The 15,219-nt window shown below is 43.7% G+C and overlaps 6 protein-coding genes across 6 annotated transcripts; 2 read left to right on the forward strand and 4 right to left on the reverse strand.

Moving 5' to 3' along the window:
• Window positions 1–77: 77 nt before the first annotated feature.
• Window positions 78–951, reverse strand: B0H65DRAFT_508453 (uncharacterized protein; the record flags this gene model as incomplete). Its single annotated transcript, XM_062828221.1, has 3 exons — window positions 78–462; window positions 526–722; window positions 865–951. 3 exons carry the CDS (start codon window positions 949–951, stop codon window positions 78–80), a joined length of 669 nt encoding a protein of 222 aa, XP_062681176.1.
• A 702-nt stretch (window positions 952–1,653) lies between these two features.
• B0H65DRAFT_427442 (uncharacterized protein) lies at window positions 1,654–2,238 on the reverse strand (the record flags this gene model as incomplete). Its single annotated transcript, XM_062824688.1, has 2 exons — window positions 1,654–1,686; window positions 1,750–2,238. 2 exons carry the CDS (start codon window positions 2,236–2,238, stop codon window positions 1,654–1,656), a joined length of 522 nt encoding a protein of 173 aa, XP_062681177.1.
• A 489-nt stretch (window positions 2,239–2,727) lies between these two features.
• Window positions 2,728–4,229, reverse strand: B0H65DRAFT_508455 (uncharacterized protein; the record flags this gene model as incomplete). Its single annotated transcript, XM_062828222.1, has 4 exons — window positions 2,728–2,819; window positions 2,930–3,417; window positions 3,479–3,690; window positions 4,098–4,229. The coding sequence occupies 4 exons, from the start codon at window positions 4,227–4,229 to the stop codon at window positions 2,728–2,730; spliced, it is 924 nt and encodes a 307-aa protein (XP_062681178.1).
• Window positions 4,230–4,656: 427 nt separating this feature from the next.
• Window positions 4,657–6,284, forward strand: B0H65DRAFT_463816 (mediator complex, subunit Med18). Its single transcript, XM_062826723.1, has one exon. The coding sequence runs from the start codon at window positions 4,975–4,977 to the stop codon at window positions 5,806–5,808; it is 834 nt and encodes a 277-aa protein (XP_062681179.1). The 5' UTR covers window positions 4,657–4,974; the 3' UTR covers window positions 5,809–6,284.
• A 5,705-nt stretch (window positions 6,285–11,989) lies between these two features.
• Window positions 11,990–12,412, reverse strand: B0H65DRAFT_463817 (uncharacterized protein). Its single transcript, XM_062826724.1, has 2 exons — window positions 12,276–12,412; window positions 11,990–12,193 (listed from the first exon to the last, which is right to left on the reverse strand). Exons 1-2 carry the CDS (start codon window positions 12,331–12,333, stop codon window positions 11,994–11,996), a joined length of 258 nt encoding a protein of 85 aa, XP_062681180.1. The 5' UTR covers window positions 12,334–12,412; the 3' UTR covers window positions 11,990–11,993.
• Window positions 12,413–12,774: 362 nt separating this feature from the next.
• B0H65DRAFT_463830 (uncharacterized protein) lies at window positions 12,775–15,096 on the forward strand. The gene is made up of 5 exons (XM_062826725.1): window positions 12,775–13,471; window positions 13,531–13,677; window positions 13,730–14,527; window positions 14,597–15,017; window positions 15,076–15,096. Exons 1-4 carry the CDS (start codon window positions 13,001–13,003, stop codon window positions 14,774–14,776), a joined length of 1,596 nt encoding a protein of 531 aa, XP_062681181.1. The 5' UTR covers window positions 12,775–13,000; the 3' UTR covers window positions 14,777–15,017; window positions 15,076–15,096.
• Window positions 15,097–15,219: the final 123 nt, after the last annotated feature.

The following is a 15,219-nucleotide window of genomic DNA, read 5'->3' on the forward strand; positions in this document are numbered from 1 at the left end:
ATTAAATTGCATCCGTTCCATGTCAATCCGCAGGGTCACTCAGCGGTCTCTCAAACGCGGAGTCTTCTATCCCCGATCTAGGAGCAACCGCTGGCGCGATCAGACAGGCACTGAGTAGTGCAAGTATTTCCAATCAATGTATCTCTGGTCAATCCACTGACATGGTTGTTGCTAACACAGCCATTCAGCGCTTTCCAGGCCGCGGACTGCAGATACCAGAACTGCGCATCCTGGACGACGTTCGCCCAGCTGATGCAGCACTGGTTGCCCCCCTGGCTCAAGCAGACCGAGCGAGGAGACTGCGGGATGGACTGGCTCGAAAGACTGTTGATCAAGTTGATGCACACGGGCTGGTAGGCTTTGTGGGAGCCGGAGCAGGTCACGGTGTTGGAGCCGCAGCGTTTGTGGAGCTCGGGTGACACGGGGGAGCGGGCGGTGATGGGGGTAGATCCCTCGCCGTACCTAGTGGTAGAGGGATTAGTGAGGAAAGTACGGGCATGAGGAGGAGGGGAGGGGTTGATTTACCAGGTGATGGTCCCGTCTTCGATCTCGGTCTGCTCGATGATGATGAGACCGTCCTCAGCGGGAACCGGAACAGGAGTGGCAGAGGCCATGGAGGCGAGGAATACGCCAATGGCAAGGATCTTCTTGGAAAGCATTTTGAGTGGTGTTTGGCTGACTTGTGTTAGTTCCGGCTTCGAGTGTCGAGAGATGGTCTTGAGCTAACCGGTTGAAAGGCTTCGAAGCGGTGGGTTGAGGCTACTGCTAAGGCTTTTGTCGTAGAGGATGGTGATGAAGGTGAGATCTTCAGACCAAACTCGAGCGGCGATTCTAACCTTTATATACGAATCTTCTCGCTATGACCGGAGACCCGGCCGGAGCTGCACCTGTCATAAAAAAATCCTCTCTGCTCCAGAACTTTGGTGTGGGATCCTCTCGGCAAGGGTGCATGACAAAGAGTCAACACCCCTTCGACCTAGCCAAGATACTGCCGAGTGTCATCGCGAAGCTCAGTTTGGTGATGATGATGGTCTGAACATCCGGGCATCGGTCACAAGGCGAAGTCCCAAGAGTCTTAAACGTTGGTTGACATGGATAGCTTACTGAGCCTCAATCCTTCAAGCCAATATTGCTGGGTAACGGACCCCTGTATCCTTCTTATGCCCCGTGATGGGTTTTTCCGTGGTAGCTAAACTCCGAGACGCTTTGGTTTCTCATTCGGCAGCTTGAGTCTGGAGTGAGTGTGCTGAGTAAGTCTCCCCCAACCCCGGCTCCAACCCATGTAGCTGCCACGGGCACCTATGGTAAGGCCATTAGCGGACATATCATTTGGCCTCGGGTAACTCCCAAGGACCCAGTTATAGCCGCACAAGATCGTGCACGAAGGATCCTGAGATGCTTTCATTCTGTTGCCTGCTGAAGGATCACTTGGTGCAGGCTGACAGTTGAGAGCCGCACATGTTGCATTGGTGTTACCAGTGTCAGTAACATGGCCCGCCAACCCATGCCAATTTCGGTCAATGTTCATCCATTACTATCATTACTCTCCCTTCTCTTATCGTCTCTCCTGATTTTTCCTGTCTTTTTTTCTCCATACCCTCTTCAGTTCCTCCTATCCCTCTTAGAGCTTTACCCCATCCCTTCTTCCTTCCTCTACACACACCCATCAGGCCTATTACTCAAACACTGCACCGTACATGCCCTTCCCTTCCCCCATCCTACACGGGTATTCCGCGTCAGCCCACTCACCATATATTTCCCATCCCTAAAAAACCAGCAGTGAAAAATCAGCTGTTCTGCCGGGCCCTTCAATGTTGTGTGCTCACCCTCAGATACTCCATCCTGCCAGGATATACAACACTGGTCGCCCTTGTTATCCGTTTTGCAAATGGATCGCGTGTTCTTTTTAAACTTATCGCCCGTGAGCGTGTTTGTGACGTCGAGGCAGGCATCGCGGCTGGCGGCAAAGTCGTCCCGGCATGTGAGTTCACGTTGATCGTTGCGGCAGTCGAGGCCTTTGTATGCGGTGGTCTCGTTCCTGTATGAGGTAGCGTTTGCGGCCTGGCCGTACCAGGCGAGGGTGCCGTTGTCGGCTGTCGTGGTCCGTTTGAGGATGACGAGACCTGGTGGTACATCTTCCGGAACAGGGGATGGAGAGGCAACAGGAGATGCGGAGGCCGAGAAGATGGCGGTGGCGGTGAGGAAGACGATGACGGCGAAGATTCTTTGGGAGAACATGTTGGCGGTGCTGAGAGGGTGTATCTTTTTGAACTCTGTGTGGATTCGGACGCAAATGTTCAGAACTTGAGGTCCTTTGCTGCTATGTCTGCAGGGTTCTAGATGCGAACTTGATAGCAAAGCTGTGTATTGGTGCCTCTACTTGTAATGTTGGCCGAGGGCGGGAGGGGCGGGAGGAACGGGAGAGGCTTGCCAAGAACAATCAAGTATGGCTCTGACGCAGCTACTTTCCAACTCACTCTTATATGTACATCTCTCGAATGGTTTGCAGCCCCTCAAATGGTCTTGTTCTGTAATCCAATGTAGCGGTCAACGAACGCAATTAATGTCCCAATAGCGAGTCTTTGTCAAAAGTTTGATGCCAACACGAACCGTTGGAATGCTGCCGAACCAACACAAAAGGCCTCGGTTCTGTTGGGGAACACGTAGGCATGACAGTGCCATTGAACAGAGCGGTATGTCTTTGAACGCATGAGGTATCGTCTGTTTCTAGAGGAGCAAAACGCCAACCGAGCATTTCTCCGGTTCCCCAAAGGTGTTGTCCTTCCCCGTTGCGTTCTTGAGGTAGCAATATCCGCCTTCTGTCGATATCGAACGGTAATGGCATATGGTGTTAGTCGGATGTTCCCTTTCGTTGATCAAGACCAATGAAGTTTGTGTGCAAATGTACAAATGTATTGGTGCCACTCACCAGCCTTTGCTATAGCAACACTCCTACACAGGCCCATGTCTGCTTCATCCTGTGCCCCTCCCGGTCTTTGCGGCCTGTTTGCCTGGTAGACAATGTTGTACGTTGCGCAAGCATCGATACACGCTTCCAGCGTAGGCAGGTAAAGTTTCATAATGTCCAAAGTGTCTGGGTTGCCGTAAGGTGCACCGGCCGGATAGTTTCTGTTACAGATGCGAACGAAGGATTGGACCTTTGTGGGGCCGCCCGGGTTGATCTTTACGGACATGGTATTTCCCGAGGCATCGAGGGGGGTGTAATTGGTGCCGTTAACGGAGGGACAGTTGTCGCTTGGAGCGGGAGAAGGACCGAAGGCGGTTGACTGCGTGCTAGTGGTGGTCGTCGGTGATGTCATCGTAAGTGGAGGAGAGGCTGAGTCTGATTGACTTGTTGCTATTGTTGTCGGTGAGATATTTGACCCGGAGATGGAGAAGGATGATGATGATGATGCCCTATGGGTGTGGTCGGATAGCGGTTAGTTAGTAGCAAGTTGTCGACCGGACCTGTACTGACTGTGAAGCGTGTTGGCTTGCAGCCAGGCCGCCGCCTATGCCTCCGCCAATGGCTCCAGCGAGCAAGATGACCAACCCAATGACCACCGTCCAGAATACTGGCACTGACAATCCAAGCAGTTTTGTGCTTTGGGGTTGTTGCTCATGTCTGCGTTCTACCCCGGATAAAGCATGAGAGTGAAGATTCCCAAAGCGTCGAGCCTGTCCCTGCTCCTGCGGATATACCACTTCTAGATTAGAATGGCTCGGGTTGTAGTATTTTGCGTTGATCAAGTCAGGGTCCTCCATTATATCGTGGGAGATCTGGGTTTGAAGGAGACCGGGAAAGAGAAAGAAAGTGGAGGTCTGGATGAAAAGAGAGCAGAGCGGAACACAAGGATAACAAACTGGAAGCTTTACACTTGGAAAGCGAATGGACGCATGATATTTGGTTCATGTCTGATAGACCCCAACGAACCGTGCCGCGTACCCGTGGGTGTGAGGTCGGCCTTTGTCTCGCTACACCCACTCTCTTGCCTCACACCCACGGGTACAGCAGAAGCTCGTCCAGCGGCTAATCTCTCGAGTTTCATTGGTCAAGGTAGCTCTGCCTCATTAATGTCTTCCGTGTCGCACAAAACCTGGGCATCGCCAGGTTCAACCTTCAGCTCCAGCGCCGGAAATGCTGTGCTGAAACTTGGGGTCTTGGAGTAATGAGCATTAAGTGAGGCCCATCTTTGCTCAATCAAGGTCGGGAGACATCTGAAATCCATCCGCCGTGTTCGAAAGGCGTCGGTGCAGGTGAACATCAGGTCGAATGTGTTTGATTGAAAAAGACGGGAACCGCAACAAAGTGGAAGACGGGATGGAAGTGAACCTCAAGTGAAAAAAGGGAAAGGGACGAATTGACAGCAGTTTGTCAGGGGCTTGATGCCCTGAAACTTGGCAGGTGTTTACCGACCGCGGTGAATGCTTCAGTGCTCATTTTTCCGCCGGCAGGCACTGCCGCAATGCAGATTTAGGGCAAGACCCCACTTCAAGGCAATTTGAGTCACATGATTGGTCAGTCCCGTCCAGGAATATTTTAGGACCTCAAGCTTCAAGCTCCAACTCTGCCTTTCTTTGCCGTCGCTTTTCTTCCCCTCCCATTTATGGATTGTCAAGGCCATCGATCCCCCCCCACGAAACCTTGTACCATCATTCGGCATATTCGCCAGTATATTAGACTCATCCTCCCACGCCCAGATCCCGTCTTCTTGTCTCTCTGTACGACACCCAGCACCGAGCTAGGTACCGGTAACACACGACATCGACAAGTCAACAAGAAACAACCCCCACGGATCGTCATAGTGGGGCACGCCGGACCAACGAGTGGACATTTCCGTTACGGCATCCGGGCCCAAGCTCCCGTTTCCGCCAACACTTCCTCTTCCCGTCCCAACTTGAGCTGCACCTCTCTGTCAGGGACCCTTGCCTTCCTCCTACCAATCGGAATCCTTCCTTTGGTCTTGATTCAAAATGCCCGTCGAAGTCTTCCTCATCACCGTCGTGCCCTCGGCCGATACCACCAAAGCCCGCTCGGTCCTCCACGGCTACACCGAGACGCGTCCCGTCACGCACCGTTTCACCCGTGTCCGGCACGTGCGTCGCCTCGACCAATCCATCCGGGGCATCCCCATCCTGAGGTCCCTGCAGTCCTCGAACCCCAAGCCCGACAGCCTACCGCAATGGCAGGACCTGCACTCGACGCTGTCTAGGCAGCAATACATGCTGACTGAACGTGTCGACGTAACCCAAGACGTCGAGGCCGCCATGGCTGCTGGTCAGCCGGTGCCCATGTCGGAGCAGACGCAAAAATTCGAGAGGATTCTGCGCTTCGATGACTTCCCCGACCCTCCCAACCCCAGAGTCCCCAAGACGGTCATGCAGCGCAAACAAATCGACATCGGCGAGCCCGGCCCCTTGCTCGAGCAGCACATGGCCGATTCCGGCTTCTCCGTGGCCAACGAGTACGTGGAAGAGACGTACCACTGGTGGGACAACAACAACCTCGAGTTTGTTCTGTGGAGGCAGTACAACGACCTTCCGAATCCCCCCGCGCCGCTTGTTCAAGTTCCCGATCAAGCGAACTGGATGGTGCCTGACATGAGCAAGATGGAACCCGTGGCCCCTTTCTGGATGTTGTATGTGCGCGCCCTGGTAGATGCCAATCCGGTGGACAGGATGGCGGAGAGAATGGCGGAGGCGCATGGCAGGTTGGGAAGGGTGGAGAAGGACCTGGAGGGCGTGTTCAATTTCATGGTATTCGACCGCAGGGCGCTTGATACGAGGTATACCGGAGAGGACGAGTAGAATGCTGAACCTTCGGAAGATGGTATCGGTATGAGTGAAGAGGAAGCTGGAGCCAGAGCCGAAGCGATACCTCTTGGTGCTATTTTTGACAACGAGCAACCTGAAACCGATCACAGCGAAGGAAATAAATATTCAGCAGGAAACCCGAACTAGGTCGGAAGAGTCTCTCAACTGCAGAGAACGGCGTGAACATCAGCAGCTGGAAAAGGGACCAGCATTCCACTTTTGTGGGATATTGCTACATGTTAAAAGGTCTTCACTTTGACGGGAACCTTTGCTCACCTTGTATTTCAGGGAAGGGCATCTTGCATGAGCGTTTGGTTAAAATACCTCTACACTACAGGATCATAGCGCCTGTAGCCTAGGAAAAGGGGCTTGACACCATTCCACGGTCATAGATACCTAGTCGTAGATACTTCTATCTTTAGCGTAGGGGCACATTGGCTTGCTCTCAGTAATGATAATCACAGCCAAACATGTTTTCATGATCCAAATGGTCAGTGACAGTGGGTGATGCGGGTAACACCGAGTCCTCGAACGTGTCCGGTCCCGGATCCCGGAAGTGATGGCCGAGCGTGACCGATCGGCATTCGGCACTCGGCAGGCCGGGGGTCGATCCGGGCGGGAAGCTCCACTTATAGGAACTGCACCGATTGGCGGGGTTGGGTCCGGTCAGGAATGGACCGCTATATGGACAGTAAATGCAAGCTTTCGGGGGGTTTCTATCAGATTCTAGGGTGGTATTCTGGCCAGATGTGGGCTAGATGCCAGAGTCCTAGCCACCTGATTTAATAGGTCTTAGCAAATATAGGATACCCCCAAAACCCCTATATTAGAGCGCTCGAGTTAGAACACATAGAATCAATCAATCACTAATAAATCTAATAATTAATAATCTAATACACGCCATATTAATATAATAATTAGCATTACGAATCAATAATAAATAATATAATAACGATACTCTCACAATATTACTCTCAAAACCTACCGAAACGAAAAAAAACGTCGCTTACCTCAAAGACAGCGACAACTAATCGCGATAGGAACCTATACTCTAATCGAAATATATCTCTAATATTTTTAAGGATTAGCTTTAAAGAAAGACTAAGAAGCTATCCGCCCCGAAATAGCCTTATCCTAATTACTAGCCTATAATGAAGGAAGTTAGAACTCGCATTAATAATACCAAAGTAGAGTTCATACGTTTCGATAGCGGTATTAATTCCTAAACCGTTATCTACCTAGACGGGATTAGCTATAAAGAACCTATTAAATATTACGACCGAAACGAAATTATAATCGATATCTTTATTCCTAAAGACGACCTTATTAATAAATAACTGTACAAATTAGAGGTCAACTGCTATCCCAATAATAAGAAAAATTAGAAGGAAATCGTAGTTAGTAATAAGGTTATACGTACCTAAATAAAATTAATAATTAACTACGGACTATAAATTAAATTATAAAGGAAGAATAGAATACTAATGAATGATATTGAAATTTTAAATAAATAATGAATTATAAAGTAGTTGACGATTAAATTAAAGTAAAGAAAATATATTATAAAACTGTTGCTGTTTTTACGAAGGAACTTGAGAATTCAATTAATTAATTACAAACCTAATCTACTATTATAAATAATAGGTAGAATAAAAAAATCAGCAAGATTTTTATTACGAATTTATAGTACTTTGACTTTATTAACGTAGTTAGGATTATTTAATTTAAATAATATAATAGCGTTTAGAAATTTGATGAAGAAATAGCCGCTAATATTTTTAAATATATAGAGGTCTATAAGAATTTTAAACGGTATAATATTGATAGCGCTCGTCGTAGGGTCGCTATTAAAAGAAGAGGAGTTTATTGTAATACTTTTAGCGCTAATAAGACTAATATTGAATATAATAGCCAAAAATATAATAGTGAAAGTTATAATATTAGAAATAAAGACGCTCGTTACGACAGTAAGAATAAAAAATTAAAAGACTTTAGTATTAGAAAGAGAAAACTCCTATCGGATAAATCCGAAATTTAATTATACAAGAAGAGTAATAGTAAAATATATAAAATATATAAAAAAAGTTATTATTCTGTTAAAAATTATTAATATATTAATTTAAATACGAAGCCTTTATATTTTAGACTATACCTTTCTATTAAATGCATTATTAAACTTAATTTTACGAAAAATCTAAAGTTTATTAAAGAAGTAACTAAATTCTTTAAGAAGGAAGAGAAAATTGAGAAGAAAAAATTAGTATTAGCGTAATTATTAAATCGGACTTACAAAATAATTTTCTAAATTAACTGAGTATTGAAAATTGGAAATAAAATTTGCCCTCTTAAAAATTCAATAATATTCAATTTAAATAATTCGCTTTGCGTATTTAATAAAATTATTCGTTTCTTTTATTTTTATTATATTAATTTAGATAATTCTTTATAAGTTAATAACATTTAAGTAGAAAGTAAAAGGTTTAAGATGGTCGATATCGTTATTAAGAATAAGAATAATCCCTTAAAATTATAAATAATAGAAGTCACCTTTTGCTCTAACTTTACTATTAACTTTATTTCTTATTTCTAACTACGAAAATAGGGTTCCTATTAGGATTATCGACTACTAAATAATTATTTAAAGAAGGCTAACGATTCATTCTTTTACTATTTGGATATTATTTATAATTAAAAATTATTAAAATAATCCACCTTTTATTTATTAAAACTTTATTCGTAGCGCGCTATTATTAAATTAATTTATATATGTAACGACCTTCGAAATAACTAGTAAAAATATAATATTAATAGTTCGACTACCTAAATCTTTAAGAATTCGACTATTTATAGAATATTAACGAAATACAACTATATAATATGCTTTTAATTAAATACGATGTATATAGTATAGTAAAAATAAAACGATAAATTAGCCGCGTTTCGAAAGACTAAAACTACAGTCTAAGAGAAAGATTCGCTATTAATTTCCTCGATTTCAAATTAGGACTTAAAGGATTACGCTATCTCTTTCTAATTACCTATCAATAGTTAGGATTGATCTAGGATTACTACCTATCGAACCGAAAGGTTATTACGATAATTAATACCCTACCTAACTATATTTAAATATTTAAATACCAATATAATATTAACGTTAAAACCGTCGAATATAATAACGAATTTATAAATAATAAGATTGAAAATAAATTCGCCCAGTATGATACGGTTTTCAAACCTTCTATTCCTGATATTTAAATATAAAATAGAGGGGTAGAACGTATAAGGGGTATAATTAAAGAGAAATATTATACAATATTATTAAATTCAAAAATACTAGAAGATTTATAATTAGAGATTATTGGCGCGGCCGTTTATTTTATTAATCGTTCCCCTTATTATTTATATAATTAGAAATCCCCCTTCCAATAATTTTATACCTATATCGTAAACTAATACAATTAATAAAAATTATATAAACTAAATCTAAACTACCTTCGAATTTATAAATATAAAGTATTTACTATAATAAACGCTACTTAAAGGAAGAAATAAAACCTTCAAAAGTATAACCTAAAGGCTTAGATCAGGTATTTTATCGGCTATTCAACGACCTCTATCTATTATATATAGAATCCCTATATAAATTAAATCGTTTAAACTAGGGACGTAATATTGGACGAAAAAATTACTTATTATTTAAATATTAAAAGAATTTAAAAACGAGTTTAAAATTATTAATAAAGAGCTTACTAATTTATTTAATAGAATAAATGAACTTACTAATTAACTTTCGAAAATATCCGAACTATTTTATATCGATGGCTATATACTATTAAATAATATTAATAACGGTAATATTAAACTTCTTCTATTAAATCTCCTTGATTAAAATTAACAGAATTATTAAAGGAACTAAGAAACCTCCTAAAATAAAAGTAATTAACTATAAAAAGTTTTAATTTAATAATCTACTAACAATAAAATATTTTCATATATATTATAAATTTATACCCGTCGCTTCTATTTACCCCGCTAATCGTACTCTATACCGGCTATTCTATCGATCGAATTATCGATTAATATAATTATTATTAAAAATTATAGGAAACCGCTTTTAACTTTAGTAAATTAATCTAACTAATAATTAAAATAAACGAAAAAAATAATTATTAAGGCGGAAATCGAACGGTTAATCACAAAATATAATTATTTTAATAGGGTATATTAATATAATTTCCTACTAATACCTAGAAAATACTATAATCTAAATAACTATATACTTAGCTAATAATTTAAAGAAATAGAGGAAGTTTACTTTAAAAACTATAAAAATATAAAATCATAAATCGAAATAAATAAAGATATCCCCTACTCTAAATATAACTAAATGCTCAATTACATATCGGTTTATACTTACAGATTTAATAAGAATAGGACATTTAATAAGGTAAAAGCGAGGCTCGTCATAAGAAATAATTAGTAGAAAAGGATAAGAATTAATACGTATGCATTTACCTTCACGGGTCGATTATTTCGTACTATTATCGCTCTTACTATTCGCCTTAACCTTTAATTTATTTAATACGACGGGGTTAACGCTTTCGTAAATACTTACTTTAATAAGGAAATCTATATACGTATACCACTAGGGTATTAAATACCTAAAAAAGTTCTTAAATTTATTAAAACCCTATATAGTTTCCGACGATCTCCCTTACTATAATAATAAGAATTAAGTAGGGTATTTAAATCAATAGGATTTGAAGCGATCCCCGAAGACCTATATATTATAAAGAAAGATAGTATTTTTATACTATACTATATTAATCATATTATTTTTATCGAACGTAAAAATAAGATAGAGGAAGTTAAAAAATATATGATAAAATTATAATTATACTACTACTTAATAGGAGGAGATAAATTCTAATAGTTTTTAGGTATTAAAGTTATATGTAATTGAAATTAAGGAGAAATTTAATTATTTTAAAAAATATATATCGATAAGATTACTAAATTACTTAAATCTAATTACTATCTAACTTTTAATATTCATAGGGCATAAAGAATTACTTCTTTATAAAGGTACTATCAATTACGTAGAGATACGAACGTACTAAATTAATATAAGTTCTTTATTATACGTAGTAATTAGTATTCAATTAAATATTATATTCCTATCAAATGAATTAGCTAAATATAATTATAATCCCAATTTTACTCACTTAATAACGAACAAGAAGGTTATACAATATCTAAAAATAATAAAAATATAAATACTCTATTTTAGCGAGAATAATAAATCCGCAATTACTTTTAATGCCTCGTTTATTAATAATAAGAGTAACTATAAAAGTTCCTAAGGATTTACAATTAAACTATATAGTAATTTAATTTACTAGGAAATAATTAAATAGACCGCGGTTACTACGTTAATAATAAAAGCAGAATTATACATAATCGAAAAAGTAATTCAGGAAACCCTATTTATAAACCGATTAATATCGGTGTTAGGAGTAAATTTATTAAAGGATCCTATTCCTACCCTATATTATAATAATTAATAAACTATTAAGGTACTTATAGAGGAAACGTTTACCTTTAGTATAAAAATAAGGTACGTAAATATTTATAAATATTAGTTAAGAGGAGAGATTTTCGAAAAAAAGACCTTTAATATCGAATATTTAGAAATAAAATTAATACTAACAAATAGACTAATAAAGGCACTAAGTATTTTGGAGTATAAGAAATTTAAGGAATTATTAGGGATAGTTAAAGTATTATTGCGGGAAGATAATAGAGGAGAAGATAATTTAGTACTAGGAGAGGTAGATTTTAATAATTTAGATAAAATATTAGGATTAGAAATATAAAACGACGAGAATGATATATAAATAGCTTTACTTTTAACCTCAAAGAGGTAAAAGAAGTTTGTAAGTAAGGGAGTATATTAGATTCTAGGGTAGTATTCTAGCCAGATGTAGGCTAGATGCTAGAGTCCCAGCCACTTGATTTAATAGGTCTTAATAAATATGGGATACCCCCAGAACCCCTATACCAGAGCGCTCGAATCAGAACACACAGAATCAATCAATCACCAGTAAATCTGACAGTTTCGAGCACTCGGTGCGCCGGCCATTCTCCGGCTTTAATCCATGTTTCCTTTCGTTACGGTGTCACCGCTTATACGAACTCGTACCGCGCATTCGCTCCCAGCACGTGCTTGTAGTCGGCCGATCTTTACCTGGGCGGTTTGTCTTTTCCCAAATGCGAGATGTGACGCCGAGCACTGCAGTGGACACACGACAACTCCGGTCGATGGTCTCACGTCCAGCTATGGCAGCGCACGACGGAGCGGAATACACTTGGGTCATGAGTGAGTCTTTTCAAAGGCGGATATGATGATCACAAAGAATGGTACATAGTCAGAGCTAATGATCTTCAACGGTGTCGCCAAGGTACTAAGGTAGGAACGAAAAGGATGGACGAAGCCGGACCGTCACCACGTTCAAGCATAAGTAAGCACCATGGAAGCGGCCGAAGCAACGTTGGCGCTGAAACATCCCCTGAAGAATCCACCTCGGCAGCCCTAGTGTAGAACGCCAGAGACAGCCATCCATTGTCTTCGGCGTGATTGTGGTGAAACTGAAAGACAGGAGCCGATCTTATTCCTAGCGACCGTTGAAGGAGCCCCGCAGCTTGGCCACCAGGCCCCGCCGCCAACCTTAATCCCAGTATAGCGTCACATCGAGACACTTAAAACTGGCGACAAACAGGACCCCAGGCCGGCATTTCCCTTCCCTGGCAATTCACACTGAACCACACCTCATGCTACGACGACAAGTCAACCTCTCATCCAACGTCAACTCCTTCGCCCTCCATCTTCCAGCTCAGTTGCCTTTTATGTCGATCGATTCGAGATGGTCTACGGCGGAAAGCCCTCGCGGGGCTGTCGAACATGTCGCGCTCGCCGTATCAAGGTACGTCGTCCGAGGTCGTCCTCTTGCACGCCCCCTCCCTTTCTCTTGCTCGGACGACTGACTGACTGACCTCTCCCCTCTCGCAGTGCGATGAAGGTAAACCAACATGCAAGCAATGCGCAAAGTCGAAGCGCGAATGCGCCGGCTACCGAAACGAATTCGAGATTGTCCACCGTGACCAGACAAAGTCTACCGTCCGCCGAATGAACAAGTTAGGGTTAACGCCCTCGACCTCGACCGCGGTAGCGACCACCTCCACGCCGCCGAAAGAAGCACCGCCGTCGCACTTGCCGAGCCCTCGTCCGACTCCTACGCGACAACACACGCCCGATCCTACCGCGACGCTCACAGTCCCCCTCGCTCAACGCGCGGCCTGCTATTTTGCCTCCAACTTCCTATACGTGCCGCTGGGCCAGATGCCCCATGGTCATATGGACTACCTCGTGCCCTTAATCGACGCCGAACCCCCCGATAGCGCCCTCCGAAGCGCCTTCAATGCCTGTGCTATAGCTGCTCTCGGGAATAGACAAAAAGCGAACAGTCTCAACCTCGCCAATCTTTCTCTCCGGGAACACACTCTGGCTCTGGCAAAGACTCATGCTGCCTTGGGGAACCCCGCCACTGCCAATTCCGATGCAACGCTCGCTACAGTGCTTCTGCTGGGTTTGTACGAGGTCTGTCGACTGGGACTTTCTCCATCTGCGTGGCCCATCGCTGACGGTTGGCTTAACAGAGCATCACGGCGATCAAGGAGTCGCGCATGCTGGCATGGCGTTCACACGTTGACGGGGCAATCCAGATTGTCAAGCTGCGAGGCCGAGAACAAATGCGCAGCACCAAGACTGGAACGCTTTTGTTCCAAGCAGTGAGGCATCAAGTGGTACGAATGCTGATTTCCCCCGGAGACGACCACATACTGACGGCATTCACAGCTCGGCCGCGCACTAACATCTGGTACGCCCCCGCCATTAGGGGTCGACTGGTGGATGGACGGCATGGGCGATGGCCATCTCTTGCCTAGCGCCGCCATGCACCGCTTCGCCCTCCGAGTCAGTGAATTGCGAGCCGAGGCAGCTGCTCTATTGGCTGGCATAACACGGACCGCCGGTAATATCGAACTGATGCAACAGATGGCCCATCGAGTGCGTTTGCTGGACCAAGAGATTGCTTCTTGGCTTCTTTCTCTGCCGCCAAACCTACGCTTCAAGACGCTATGCTGGCTATCCGACGAGGAGGTGGGCCTATCACCTGGGCGGCAGTACAACTACTCCAAGCTCGAAGTATTCCCTGGCCGTGTCGACATGTACCCCGACTTTGTGACTGCCCGCATATGGAACACTGCACGCACCGTACGCCTTGTACTAGCCTCCCTCAACATCCGCATAACAGCATGGCTCAGCACGCCCGCTGACTACCGCACAACTGCCGAGTATGCCAGGTCGAAAGCCATATGTGAAGGCACCATTGCCGACGTCATATCCTCGGTCCCTTACCATCTTGGATGGCACACCAAGCAGGCGGGCCTGTTCGACAACGGTACTGATCGCTCCGGCTTTGCTTGCGGTCACGAGGATTCCATCAAGGCTCTTCCAGCTTGGTTCCTGATTTGGGCCTTGACTTGTGTCAAGAACCATGATATGGCGACTGACGAGCAGCGCGTTTGGGTGAAGGGCCGGCTTCGGTTCATTGCCGATCATGTTGGGCTGAAGTATGCCAATATTGTTAACGACGTAGGTCATTTCCTGGGCTCCCACGTTGCACCGTGTAATTTTCTCGACTAACGTCCACGTCCGACACAGCTCGAACTTCGCTTCCCGTCAATGTTCATCTGCCAGGACGGCACAATGCCTTCGTCGGATCCACTGAGGGCCGGGACGTACAAAGGCCGTCCTGTTCCTGTAAGCGCAATGCTCACCGCCATCACTACTCCTCGGACTCCTGAAAGCATGGGTTCTGAAGGAAGGTATCCGTCGCCTTGATAGGATGACGTTTAGGGCGATTCCTCTACGAGCTTGACGGGCCCTCGACGTGATACATCGACGTCGACACGCACTGTATATGTTGAACCTTGTCAGTAGGGAGGTGACCGACTTGCACGGACACCATGGCGACACTACAGGAAGATGTCGATGTTACTGATGCCATGCATCACCCCTACGAGTCAAAGCAGAACATGAGGATAAACCTCACCTCATCGAGGTTTTTCGCCAACAGAACGAGGTCGGTACCGTCCACAAAATATCCCTCCTTTACTTTGAGCTGACTGAAGGCGAACCAGAACCGAATTTCACGGGCAGTCTCTGTCGACCTTCCCTTTCGCCTCGATTCGACTTGCAAAGAAAACGTAGCTAGACATTGCACTCAAGCAGTCTCGAAAACGACGAAGGCTGGGCGAGAGGGGGTTTCTCCCCGAGTCACGGGC

The sequence above is a fragment of the Neurospora tetraspora genome (genome assembly GCF_033439725.1).
Source record: "Neurospora tetraspora strain CBS 560.94 chromosome Unknown B0H65scaffold_4, whole genome shotgun sequence".
In the NCBI taxonomy this organism is placed as follows: Eukaryota; Fungi; Ascomycota; class Sordariomycetes; order Sordariales; family Sordariaceae; genus Neurospora; species Neurospora tetraspora.

Bases quoted from the DNA above. Each gene is read 5' to 3' on its own strand.
- B0H65DRAFT_463817 (XM_062826724.1), bottom strand. From the start codon at position 12,333: ATGCTTGAACGTGGTGACGGTCCGGCTTCGTCCATCCTTTTCGTTCCT. The intron at 12,194-12,275 runs CTTGGCGACACC...GAAAAGACTCAC, and splicing joins TTTCGTTCCTACCTTAGTAC to TCATGACCCAAGTGTATTCC.
- B0H65DRAFT_463830 (XM_062826725.1), top strand. From the start codon at position 13,001: ATGAACAAGTTAGGGTTAACGCCCTCGACCTCGACCGCGGTAGCGACC. The intron at 13,678-13,729 runs GTACGAATGCTG...CGGCATTCACAG, and splicing joins AAGCAGTGAGGCATCAAGTG to CTCGGCCGCGCACTAACATC. The intron at 14,528-14,596 runs GTAGGTCATTTC...CGTCCGACACAG, and splicing joins ATGCCAATATTGTTAACGAC to CTCGAACTTCGCTTCCCGTC.
- B0H65DRAFT_463816 (XM_062826723.1), top strand. From the start codon at position 4,975: ATGCCCGTCGAAGTCTTCCTCATCACCGTCGTGCCCTCGGCCGATACC.